The sequence below is a fragment of the Leopardus geoffroyi genome, chromosome B1 (genome assembly GCF_018350155.1).
Source record: "Leopardus geoffroyi isolate Oge1 chromosome B1, O.geoffroyi_Oge1_pat1.0, whole genome shotgun sequence".
Lineage (NCBI taxonomy): Eukaryota > Metazoa > Chordata > Mammalia > Carnivora > Felidae > Leopardus > Leopardus geoffroyi.
In genome coordinates, this window is record NC_059327.1 from 39,784,162 (window position 1) to 39,797,639 (window position 13,478).

The 13,478-nt window shown below is 35.7% G+C and overlaps 1 protein-coding gene and 1 long non-coding RNA gene across 7 annotated transcripts in view; one reads left to right on the forward strand and one right to left on the reverse strand.

The window, feature by feature from the left end:
- The window catches only part of RNF170 (ring finger protein 170), a 43,839-nt gene extending 35,689 nt beyond the window's left edge, over positions 1–8,150 (forward strand). For all 6 annotated transcript variants that reach the window (XM_045458742.1, XM_045458768.1, XM_045458751.1 and 3 more), the window contains 2 exons: positions 1,076–1,186; positions 5,257–8,150. In XM_045458742.1, the coding sequence (XP_045314698.1) occupies positions 1,076–1,186; positions 5,257–5,526 (381 nt within the window). In that variant the 3' untranslated portion in view covers positions 5,527–8,150. The remainder of the gene's footprint in view (positions 1–1,075; positions 1,187–5,256) is intronic.
- LOC123588241 lies at positions 1,032–3,676 on the reverse strand. The gene is made up of 2 exons (XR_006707775.1): positions 3,565–3,676; positions 1,032–1,378 (listed from the first exon to the last, which is right to left on the reverse strand). It is a non-coding gene; the product is annotated as an uncharacterized LOC123588241 (long non-coding RNA).
- Positions 8,151–13,478: the final 5,328 nt, after the last annotated feature.

Below are 13,478 nucleotides of genomic sequence, written 5' to 3' on the forward strand. Positions count from 1 at the left end.
CCAGTTATGTTCCTGTGATATTTGTGTATACTCACCTCTACCATGGAGGAAACCAGGCTAAAAATATTGTGTTATATTACAGTGTCACAAATTACCTTTTTAAAAAAAAAACAAACTTTTTTTTAATGTTTATTTTTGACAGAGAGAGAGACAGAGCATGAGCTGGGGAAGGGCAGAGAGAGGGAGACACAGAATCGGAAGTGGGCTCCAGGCTCTGAGCTGTCAGCACAGAGCCTGATGCGGGGCTCAAACTCACAGGCCACGAGATCATGACCTGAGCCAAAGTTGGACACTCAACCAACTGAGCCACCCAGGTGCCCCTACCCTTTTTGATTATAGTAGGGATGGGTGCTTGAGAGTGGGTCCCTGCAATAACTTAATCTCTGCATTCTGTTTGGTAGCATTCAAAGATATTTCAAATACCAGTGAGGTGGAAGAATAATTTTGATCAAAAAAAGAAATTCCAGGGGCACCTGGGTGGCTCAGTTGGTTGAGTGTCCTGCTCTTGATTTCAGCTCAGGTCATGATCTCACCATTCATAGGATCGAGCCCCATGTTGGGCTCTGTACTGACAGCACGGAACCTGCTTGGGATTCTCTCTCTCTGTGTCTCTCTCTGTCTCTCTCTGTCTCTCTCTGCCCCTCCCCTGCATGCGAACCCCCCCCCCAAAAAAAAAAAAACCAACTTCCCTAATTTTTCTCTCTCAGAGTGATATATATTTTTATGTCACTTTGCCCCTGAATATTTTTTTCAGTTCTTGTATCTTCAAATATTTGTTAGTTCAAACAGAGAACTACTGGCTTTATCCCTGGTGTGAACTGGAACATATTAGAACCCGTGTTTGGTTAAGGTACGCATTTGATTTTATAGGAATTCAGATTACATTTTGCATTGGATTTTATTGTAAGGCAATGATAACTTACTTTCTTCCCCATGTTGCCTTTATTAAAGGAAATGAGTGAAATATAAATTTAGAAGCTTTTCTCATTCTGTTGGAATAATAACACAAAATGAAAAAATTAATGCTGTAGAAAGGTTTAACAGTGTTTTTTTGTTTGTTTTTTGTAATATACAGGTAACTTTACTGCTAACAGTATTTGGTGAAAATGACCAGTCTCAGGATGTTGTATCATTGCGTCAAGATATTAATGATTATAACCGGAGATTCTCAGGGCAGCCCAGATCTGTAAGTAATGTTATAGCAGGTGCAAAGTTACAGTATAATGATACTTCTCTTTGATAAGGTGAGATTTACCAACAAGTATTCTTTGACTGTAAAAGAATCTCATTGTTTATGTGTTTAGGTAAAGTTTTAACAAACTTCATCGTTGTTGTCAATCACTGAGTTACAGCTTTCCCAAGAACTACAGTTTTCTGTCTAAAAAAAAAAAAAAAAAAGGATTATAAGTCTTTATAAAAGAGGCTTATAACTTGGGATCTTCTGAAAAGTTTTACAGTTGTGTTTTCCTCTTTTTTACTTACCCTGGTTTCCTGTTTGAAATGTTTTCCTAAGTAACCCTCAGTGTTAGGCAGTTTTTTTGGTATATCATTTTAGCTACTCAAAAACATTTGATTTTTAAAGAACACGTTCATTTTACAGTTTACCTCCTCCTCCCAAAAAAGGCGTTTGATAGATTATATACTGTCACATTTTACTGACTCATTCCAGTTTTTTCAAAATCTAACAATTCTAGAAACATGTGCATGACTATGTACTTCAAAAATCAGAATATTCTAAGTACAGATTTATATGGAGGGCCTAGACCTCTCCTCTGAGCTCTAGACTATACATTTCCATATCCACTTGGATGTTCCATAGGCACCTCAAACGTGACATGTACAGTATTGAATTGCTTGTCTCCTCAATTCAGTTTACTCTTTTTTCAGTCTTAATTGTTTTGATTTCCTTTCCCTCATTCCCTTCATCTGATCTATAAATAAGTTGTATCATTTTTTTCTCTCTTTTTGGGAGATCCTGTCATTTTAATTTCATAAAAATGTCCTGTGTCTATAGCCATCATACTAGCCCAAGCCACCATCATCTCTTGCTTAGAATAACTGCAAGTGGCCTCTTCACTGTGACTTTTTTCTCTGCACAGCAGCCCAAGTGATATTTTGAAAACATAAGTAAGACCATGATATTCTTATATTTTAAAACTTCCAAATGTTGTGGAATAATGTTCCAACTCCTTACTGTGCTTACACAGCCCTGTATGACCTGGTCCCTCCCTTCCCCTCACCCAAAATGCTTCACCTCCACCAGTCACTTTTCAGCTCTCAAAATACACTCCAAGTCTTTCCATCTAATGCTTTCACATGTGACCCCTTGTTTTGGGGTGCTTGTCCCTCTGCTCTTGTTATCCTTTAGGTCGCTCTTAAATAGACCTTCTTCAAAGAGGGTTGCCCTGATCGGCTAAGGTATTCTCTATTATTGTCCATTATACATTTCCCTTTGTAGCATTTATTAGAAACAGTACTCAAATCTTGTTCAGTATCCTTTTCTCAGTAAACTAAAAGCTTCATAAGGGCAACGACCATGTTTATATATTCACTGTTATATTCTCGTTGCCAATTTCAGTGCCCTGGTATACAGTAGGCCCTTAATATTTGTTGAATAGGTTAATAAGCTATCCTTAAGAATTGATACTACTACTTTCCATCAAGAATATAAGCTGTTAAAATGCTTCAGTATTAAACACTTGTGTGCTCTTGTGCACCCTTGCACATGTTCCTTATACTGTGATGTCATATACCTTTAAAGGCATACCCATGCCTTTAAATAAAGGGTAAATATTCTAGATGTTTAAACAGAAAGAAAATTTAATCCACAGTTATCTGGGAGCCTCTTCTGCTATTTTTCATCCAGCAATTTTTTTTTTACATATTCTGCAGTAACACCTATAGGATGATTCTTTGAAAATTCACATGTTCCAAATTCAAGACTACCACTGACCTTAAAAATAAATCATTTTAAGATATCTATTAATATTTGTAAGTGTGAAGCATACCATTGCTCAATTATTATTTTTTTGGTACATATCAGATATTTAATAAATAAGAAATCTTTGTAGGTTATGAAATTATAGTGTAATAGAAACATTTAGCTCTTAGTTTGATATTCTGTCACCTCCAAAGTTGAAGTAAGATTGTGATTAATATATAAACATTTCTTAATAACCCATTTCATACTTCTTATCTATTTATTATAGATTTTATATAAATGACACCATCTGAGAAGTGAACAAATAGCTCTGAAAATGACAGAAAAATATTCAAAAGATATCCTGTCTGGTCACTAGAATATTTAAAGTAACTGACTATAGACTTTGTGAAAGTTGTGCACCTGTCTTGCTTTCAATATTAGTTTCTCCCATAAACAATAGGAAATTAACATTTAGAATGATTCTAAAAAGACCATTTTGTTTTTTGTGACCAGTTTTCCAAAAAGGATTTATAAGATAATCTGGTGGAGTTTATAAAACTGTTTCCTTAGAAAATAGTTCTTCCCATTTTTATCTCCCCCTCCCTCTCATTTGGTACTTGTTAAACACACAAGATACATACCTAGACTTGGATATATAGGAATTATACAGATTATTAAAAATAGCTGAACTGTTACAGTGGAATGACCACAGGAAGTGACTTTCTTCCTTTGGTCAGTTTCTCTGCATCTCCTAGCCCCTGAGAAATGAGATAAATCAAGAAGTTATATTGAGAAGTCATGGTAGTTCATTACCACACAGGACCTTCTAGATCATGTAGTCAGCAAACAAACTACACAAAACAAATGAGAAGTTTGCAGTCAGAGGATAAACTAAGTCGCTCGAAGCAATACAAATAGATACTAGTACTTATTTTAACAGCTTTATTTAGATGTATTTTACATGTCATAAAGTGCAACCTGTATACAGTTCAATGGTCTTTCATGTATTCAGAGTAAATATAATTGGCTTATCACCATAATTAATTTTAGAATATTTTCATCATTCCAAAAGCTTTAGCCATCCTTTCCCATTGTCCCCTTTCCTGTTCCCTACCCCCAGCCCTTGGCAACCACTAATTTACTTTCTGTCTCTATAGATTTGGCTACTTTGAATATTTCGTCATTTCATTGAAATGGGATCATATAGTATTTGGCCTTTTGTCTTTGGCTTGTTTCACTTAGCTTAGTGTTTTCAAGGTTCATCCATGTTGTAATACATCTATCAGAACTACATTGCTTTTTGTGGCCAAATATATCACATTTTGTTTATCCATTCAGTTGATGGACATTTGAATTGTTTCTGTTTTTTGGCTATTATGGATAATGTTTCCATTAACATTTGTGTACCAGTTTTTCTGTGGACATATGTTTTCATTTCTCCTGGGTATATACTTCATTATGGAATTGCTTGATATTATAACTCTATGTTTAACATTTAGAGGAACTGCCAGATTGTTTCCAAGGAGGCCATTCATTCCCACCAGTAGTGTATGAGGGTTCTAATTTCTCTGAATCCCTCAATTTTCAAAAATTTATATAATTTGTAAAATTTCAGCTGTGAAAATTATGCTCACTTTTGTAAAATCCCAGTAATTGATGTTTCTGTACATATTCAGAAACTTAATCATTTTCAGAAAGGTAGGGTCTAGCTTTCCAAAAATCACTGTGGCAGTTAGTAATTCACTTAAACTCAAGTTAAGCCGAATAAACATCCTAAGATGGAGTCCCTTTCATTGCTGTTCTTAGACTGTCAGAGTCCTCCGAGTTACTGTGTTTTTAACGTATACTACTTATATATTGTCTAGCAATTTATAAAGATCTTTTGTATACAATATCTCTTTTAGTTCTTACTAGTCCTTGTGGCATATCATACTCCATTAGTTGTTGCTGGATCTCTAGTAGGTTAAACAACTTCCCCCAAGGTGATTGACTTGGAGTTTAAACCCAGACCTGTCTGACTTTAGAGCTGAGACTTGATAAGTTCTTCATTTCATTTATTTTACTAATTCAAATAATAGAGGACTTGAGTTTTGCCTCACTGTATCCTCTATTTTCAAGTTTGTGGACATTTTAATTGCCTTTCAGTTATCTGCAATAAGATCTATTTTATAAGAACCTAGTAATGAAAGATCTGTTTGAAGTAAAATGTGTAACTAGAAAATATATGAAACTCCTAACTCATGTTAACGGAGTTTGCACATTGTAAGAAAATTATATTATTTTGAAGTCTGACATATTAGATGACAAATCATATTTGTTCTTTCCTCTGCCAGATTATGGAAAGAATTATGGATCTACCTACTTTACTGAGGCATGCATTCAGGGAAATGTTTTCAGTCGGGGGCCTTTTCTGGATGTTCCGCATCAGGATAATACTTTGTTTAATGGGAGCTTTTTTCTATCTTATATCACCTCTAGATTTTGTACCTGAAGCCTTGTTTGGAATTCTAGGCTTTCTAGATGATTTCTTTGTCATCTTTTTGTTGCTCATCTACATCTCTATTATGTATCGAGAGGTGATAACACAGAGACTAAACAGGTGAAAAAATGTGAGTTTACTAAAATATTTCAGGTAATACGTGAAATCAAACAGAAGGACCCATGGCAGCATATGGCATTTGAATATTATTATACGAGCGTAAAACCACTGTATGACAAACATTTGATTTCATTTGGCAAATGTCTAGCAATATATGACTGGAATTTTTACATGTACAGGTTCTAATATTAAGGTTAGAATTATAATAATAATTTACAATTATATGCTGATTCTGTGTTGTCTATGAAGTGTCTGGAAAAAATATGGAATTATATAAAAAGGGATGATTTTTATATCTTTTTTTTCCAAAAATTACTCAGATTAATTGGATGTATATAGTAAGATATTGTTTTACAGTTTATCCAATTTATCCTTCTCAGTGAGTACCTATATGGTAATATATTGGTATGAGATACGTTCAAATATTTTTGTTACAATAAAATATTGTACAATATTGGGGGAAAGTCAGTGTTTCTTTCAGTACTAGCTAACTTTTATGTACTTGGAGCAGCTGTGCTTTTCCATTCTGATATAATTGTTTGCTAACAGCTAAAAGTGAAAGAAGAAACTTGAAGTTTATAATTTGATTTCATATACTAGCTTATAAGACACTTCTTAATCAATAGAAGAATTAATAAGATATAAGACGTTTATCTCCAGTCAGCACTCTTGATTTTCTCACTTAGACATTTAAACAAGAGTTTGGTCCTTTTATAAGAATAGTATATACAAGTAACTGTAAAGGGAAATTTTTTTCAGGAACTTCTATAATACTGCAAACACATAGTAGTTTGATGCATTTCTAAGGAAAGTAGATTTTCATGGCAATGAGCATTAAAGACATTAGGAGGGTAAAGGAACACTATTTAAATTTGACAAGAGAAATTACTGGTGAGCTATACCAACAAAACGGCCAAATTTGCTTTTCTCTGGTCAGAAAACTTTTGTAATACTGTCCCTAGATGGCAGCATAGAGCCCAGATTCCTCAGGTCTAACCGAATGCGTAAATGTCTGAGTCAATTCAATAAGAAAGTTATCTTGCTTTTTTGATAGCTACAGCTTAAGTCCCCAGTGCTCTCATCTGCAATTTTCTGGTTTAGAATATTCAAAACCACAAGTGTTATGAAATCGTAACTCCCTCAGGTGGCACTGCTCATTTGTGAACTGCTCATTTGTGAACTAGTCCTTGCTGCTAAGGGTTAGTGTTGGATCTGTTACCTGCAGTCACTGATAGTCATACTGTCTGTTCATGTATTAGTGAGCCTCATTATGTAGTGATAGGGAGAGGAAAACCAAATCTATCACATTCTCTCAAGTTCATCAGACTAATTAGCCATCAATTAATGAGATGCTGAATGAAGTATCAGTAACAGTGTTTTCTAATTTGGGCCTAGGACAAAGCTGCTTGTCATAGAGAAAAAGTGCTTAAATATAGCACATTATAATTAAAGCATTTCTTGCATACTTTTAATTTTATCGTTAGGATAGTTATGTGAAGGCCTTCCTTTTCACAGATGAAACCCATATGTTACAGGTCAAAGTTTTTTTGCCTGAAGCCACACACAAATAAGTGACTGAACAGGTATTATACTCTTAGTAGACTCCCTAGTATGGGTTCAAGTAGATTTGAAGGTTATGGAGAGGGGAAGCAGGAGAGAAAGTGGGATCCTTGGGAAGTCTTTCAGAACACATTGGAGTACCATAACTTAGGTGATCCTAAAGGAGAGGTCTAGAAAGGTTATATACCAAGACTTCATGAATCCTAATTCTACACTTCCAAATCAAATGTCTAATACAGACAGTGGCATGCTTCATAGAAAACATTTCAGCGGCAGTCACAAGTTGAAAAGCTAATGAGTTAAGAGGTTGCTATACTACCATTTACCAGACTAGAAATGGATTTTTCACTAATTACAGATTTGGTGTAGGGCTACAGCAGTGTCATTTTTTGGAAAGGATTTAATTTTCTGTGCATGTATTCTGCTTCGCGTGTCATGTTTCTAGTTACAATTTTATTGTAATATTTGGAATTCCTTCTAAGACTTTCCTGGTAGAGGTGTATTGTACCAACTTTGTAACATACAAAAACACTATATAAAGTGAAGTCTTATTAAACTAAAAAGGGAACATGTAGACATCTCAGAATTTTAGACCTGCTTATTATGTCCTCTTTACTGATCACTGGTAATAAACATGTAAGGGATCTGAGAGAGTATTTAAAGTAAGTAGTCAATCAGTGTTTTAAACATCATAGTAATACTTCTATGATTCAGAGTTAGATCATATAAATCAAAAGAACTATTTGGATTTTTGTAAATAGCAATATTGTAACTTTCACAAAAACACGGTCCAACCCCAGGAGCAGAAGATAACTTTGGGCAGCTCTGTAGGAAACAAGATGAAGAAATAATTATTATAACTGTCCACTAGAATAGTGGTTTCAGCTACCACAGTTCTCAGCATTTGAGAGCAACAAGAGACGAAAAGACTTTGTCAGTCCCTGTGGCTGTGCAGATACATACCTCACAGGACTATTTCAGCGGACTCATGGTTTGGTCCAAACTTTGTGATTTAAGTTGTCAAGCGGATATTCTTTTGAATAAAAGCAACATATCTAAAATTAAAAACTTGTGTTATATTCCTTTCTTCTAATATTTGCTTTAAAATTCAGAACTCCTGAAATAGCATTCCTTTTCCACTAATGGACATCTGATGTCTCATCACACTTCTTCTATTTTTTTTTAATGTTTATTTGTTGGGGTGTCTGCGTGGCTCAGGTGGTTGAGCTCAGGTCATGATCTCACAGTCCGTGAGTTTGAGCCCTATATTGGGCTGTGTGTAGACAGCTCAGAGCCTGGAGCCTGCTTCCAATTCTGTGTCTTCCTCTCTCTTTCTCTCTGCCCCTCACCAGCTCATACCCTGTCTCTGTCTCTCAAAAATGAATAAGCGTTAAAAAAAATTAAATGTTTATTCTGAGAACGAGTGCACATGCACAAGCGAGGGAGGGACAGAGAGCAGGGAGGGGAGGTGTTAGGTGGGGGGGGGGGGGGGGTGGCAGCTAGTCTTAAACAGGCTCTGCACTGTCAGCATAGAGCCTGATGCAGGACTGGATCTCACCATCTAAGAGATGATGGCCTGAGCCAAAATCAAGAGTTAAGACTGAGCCACGCAAGTGTACCTCATCACATTTCTAATTAATTATGCTTAGATATTGTTAAATTGAAAAAGCAGAAATGTTTTGTTCTTGAGGAAAATTCTTTAATCTGGACAAACTATTCTGGACAATACAGGTGAATTAGAAATTAGGCCTGTACCCTGATTCCCCACTCCTGTTTCTTTTGCGTATATATTTGATAACTGAAACGTTCTTTTTTTTTAACTTATTTTTTTAACTTTAATTCCAGTATAATTAACATACAGTTAATATTATATTAGTTGCAGGTATACAACACAGTGATTCAACAATTCTATACATTACTCAGGGCTCAACATTATAACTGTACTTTTAATCCCCTTCACCTATTCTACCCATCCCCCCACCCATCTCCCCACCAGTTCTCTATATTTTATATAGATATGTAATATTTAAGAGTTCTGGTTAAATAGGGATGCCTATATCTTTCTTAGATGTTTCTTAACTTCCATAGGAGTGAAATCATATGGTATTTGTCTTTCTCTGACTTAACTTCACATACCATTATACCCTCTAGATCTATTCATATTGTTGCAAATGGAAAGATTTCATTCTTTTTTATGGCTAGGTAATATTCCATTTTGTGTGTGTATGTGTGTACATATATATATGTACATATATATACACTATATATATATATATGCACACACTGAAGAAGTTGCAGTGTGTGTGTGCGTGTATACATATATGTGTGTATACATATATATATGCATACACGCACACACACACTGCAACTTCTTCATCTATCAGTGGACATTTGGGTTATTTTCATATCTTAGCCATTGTAAATAATGCTGCATTAAACATAGGGGTGCCTATATCTTTTTGAATTAGTATTTTCATTTTCTTTGGGTAAAGACCCAGTAGTGGAATTGCTGGATCACATGGTAATTCTATTAATTTTCTGAGGAACCTCCATACTGTTTTTCATAGCGGCTGCACCAGTTTGCATTCCCACCAACAGTGCAAGAGGGTTCATTTTTCTCCACCTTCTCATCAACACTTGTTTCTCAGGCTTTTGATTTTAGCCATTCTGACAGGTGTAAGGTAATGTCTCATTGCAGTTTTGATTTGCATTTTCCTGATGTTTAGTGATGTTGAACATTTTTTCACATGTCTATTGGCAATCTGTATGTCTTCTTTGGAGAAATGTCTGTTCATGCCTTCTGCCCATTTTGTAATTGTATTATTTGCTTTTGTGGTGTTGAGTTGTATAAATTCTTTATATATTTTGGGTACTAACTCCTTATTGGATAGATGATTTGCAAATATCTTCTCCCATTCAGTAGATTTTTTTCTTGTTGGTTGTTTCCTTTGCAGTACAGAAGCAGCTTTTTATTATTTTTAGAGAGCATAAGCAGGGGAGAGGGGCATTATTTTGTTAGATTTATTTTTAAAGAGAAAAACCTTTTTATTTTGATATAGTCCCAATAATTTTTTTGGTTTTTTTTTGTTTTTTTTTTTGCTTTTATTTTACTTGCTTCAGGGAACATATCTAGAAAAATGTTGCTCTAGCTCATGTCAGAGAGAATACTGCCTACACTCTCTTCAAGGATTTTTATGGTTTCAGGTCTCGTGTTTAGGTCTTTAATCCATTTTGAATTTGTTTTTGTATATATTGACATAAAGTAGTCCAGTTGCATTCTGTCGCATGTAGCTGTCCAGTTTTCCTAACACCATTTGTTGAAGAGACTGTCTTGGGGCACCTGAGTGGCTCAATCAGTTAAGCATCTGACTCTTCATTTTGGCTCAGGTCATGATCTCACAGTTCCTGAGATTAAGCCCACATTGGGCTCTGCACTGACAACACAGGGCCTACTTGGGGGTCTCTCTTTCTCTCCCTCCTGTGCCCCTCCCCCACACTCTCTCTCTCTCAAAATAAATACTAAAAAAAAAAAAAAAGACTCTCTTTTCCCCATTGCATATTCTTGCCTCCTTTGTTGAAGATTGACCATATAATCGTGTGTTTATTTCTGGGCTGTCTATTCCACTAATCTATGTGTCTATTTTTATGCCAGTATCATACTGTTTGAGTATTACAGCTTTGTAGTATATCTTAAAGTCTGGGATTGTGATACCTCCTGCTTTGTTCTTCTTTCTCAAGCATGGTTTGGCTATTCTGGGCCTTTTGTAGTTCCATACAAATTTTAGTATTATTTGTTCTAGTTCTGTGAAAACTGATGTTGGTATTTTCACAGGGATTGCATGGAGTCTGTAGATTGCTTTGGGTAGTACAGACATTGTAACAATGTTAATTCTTCCAATCCATGAATGGTGTACCTTTTCATTTACTTGTTATCTTCAGTTTGTTTCATCCATGTTTTATAGTTTTCAGAGTATAGATCTTTCACCTCCTTGGTTAAATTTATCCCTAGGTATTTCATTCTTTGTGATGCCATTATAAATGGAATTGCTTTCTTAATTTCTTTCTGCTACCTCATTATTAGTACATAAAAATGCTACAGATTTCTGTATATTGATTTTGTATCCTACAACCTTATTATATTCATTTTTCAGTTCTAGTAGTATATTGGAGTCTTTAGGGTTTTCTATATGTAATATCATGTCATCTACAAAAAGTGACAGTTTTCTTTCTTTTCAATTCAGATGACTTTTATTTCTTTTTATTGTCTGATTGCTATGGCTAGGACTTCAGTACTATTTTGAATAAAAGTGGTGGGAGTGGACATCGTTGTCATGTTCCAGACCTTAGGGGGAAAGCTCTCAGTTTTTCACCATTAAGTATGTTGCTGTGGGTTTTTCATATATGGCCTTTATTATGTTGAGGGTTTTTATCATGAATGGATGTTGTACTTTGCCAGATGGTTTTTGTACATTTATTGAAACGATCCATATGTTTTTGTCCTCTCTTGTGATGTTGAAATGTTCTTTTCTGAGTCTGTGTCTTTATGTTTGCACCAACACTTTCCTTCACCACTCTTTGAAATACTAAATGTACTGATGTACTCCAGGCTCTTCTATTTTGCTAAACAGCAACCCAAAAACCTGGGAGTGGGTCATAATAGGAAAGGGCACTCAAGTTTTTATGGCTCTAAGACTTAAGAGTTTCCCAGGATCAGGCCAGTGGGCTCTAAAGGCTACTGATAGGAAGCTATATTATAGAAATAAAGACAATCACTGAGCTTTTGTTATTCTCCCCAAACCAGACCATCTTCATGGCATTAGTATTTGTTTTAAGCATTGAGATACTGACTGCAGGCAAATTTGAAGTGTTATCAGTCGCTGTCCTCTTCATCCACCTGCATCTCCTGACTTGTTCTATGTCCCAGAAGGGTGCACGAGAGGAGTAAACACCTTGTTAGAAACACTGAATGTGTTTGGACACTGTCCCTATTCTTTCAGACTAGTGGTATTTAGCTGTAGGCCTTTTTTTTTTTTTTTTTTTTTTCTTTTAGAGCGAGAGAGTGAGAGACCACAAGTGGGGGAGGAGCAGTGAGAGGGAGACACAGAATCTGAAGCAGGCTGTCAGCACAGAGCTCGAAGTGGACTCAAACTTGTAAACCACCAGATCATGACCTGAGTCAAAGTCAGATGCTTAACTGACTGAGCCACCCAGGCACCCGTAGCTGTAGTAGGCCTTTTGAGGGGAATATAGTTTATGTGATGTAGGAGAGGGCTAAGGGCTAATGATGTTTTAAACTTACTGGTATAGGGGCACCTGGGTGGCTCAGTTGGTTAAGCATCCAACTTTGGCTCAGGTCATGATCTCATGATTCATGGGTTTGAGTCCCGCATCAGGCTGTGTGCTGACAGTTCGGAGCCTGGAGCCTGCTTCAGATTCTGTGACTCCCTCTCTGCCCCTCCCCCACTCCCTCTCTCTGTCCCTCTCTCTCTCTCTCTCTCTCTCTCTCTCTCAAAAATAAATGAACATTAAAAAAAATTTTAAACGTGTATCTAATAGTTTACATTTCAATTTGTTTAAAAACAAATTTTTGAAATACCTGATATTCAGATCAAAACACTAATAACCCTTCTAATCAGTCTTAGAGAAAATCTGTGTATCTACATGAAAATTAATCTTTGTTTCACTAATTCTAGAATACCAGAGTGGAAGGGACCTTACAAAAACAGATGAAAGCTACTGATAGCTCCCTAGAAAAATGCATATATACACACCTATGTATGATTTTCTTTCATTTTCAGAGGATTCAAAGACCTTGGCATTCATGGATTTCAAATTAAAAATTCTTCATTTAGTCCCATAGCTTTTATTCTACAGAAAAGGATAATGAGAACCAGAGAGAATGAATGCTAGGTATTTTTAATAAAAGTTTATAGAAAAGGAAAGCATAGTTAGATAGAAATTAAAATCTAAACTGAGATCAGTGAGTTTAAAACATGTTCAGTCCTTATGTCAAAACAAATGGCTTACTTCTTTCCAGTTTATCAAACAAGAAGACAAAGTTAAGCCTTCTACAATAATTATGACACAACTTATCCTTTTAATGTCAAGGGTTTTCTTTTTTCCTTAAAAACTGTATTTATCGGGGTGCCTGTGTGGCTCAGTCAGTTGAGCGTCTGACTCTTGATTTCGGCTCAGGTCATGATCTCACAGTTTGTGAGTTCGAGCCCCATGTCAGGCTCTGTGCTGACAGCACGGGTCCTGCTTGGGATTCTCTCCCTCCATTTCTCTCTCTCTCTCTCTGTCCCTTGGCTTGCTTTCTGTCTCTCTCTTCCAATCTCAAAATAAATAAACATTAAAAAAAAAAACCGTATTTATCTATTTCCTTAAAAAGCCTAT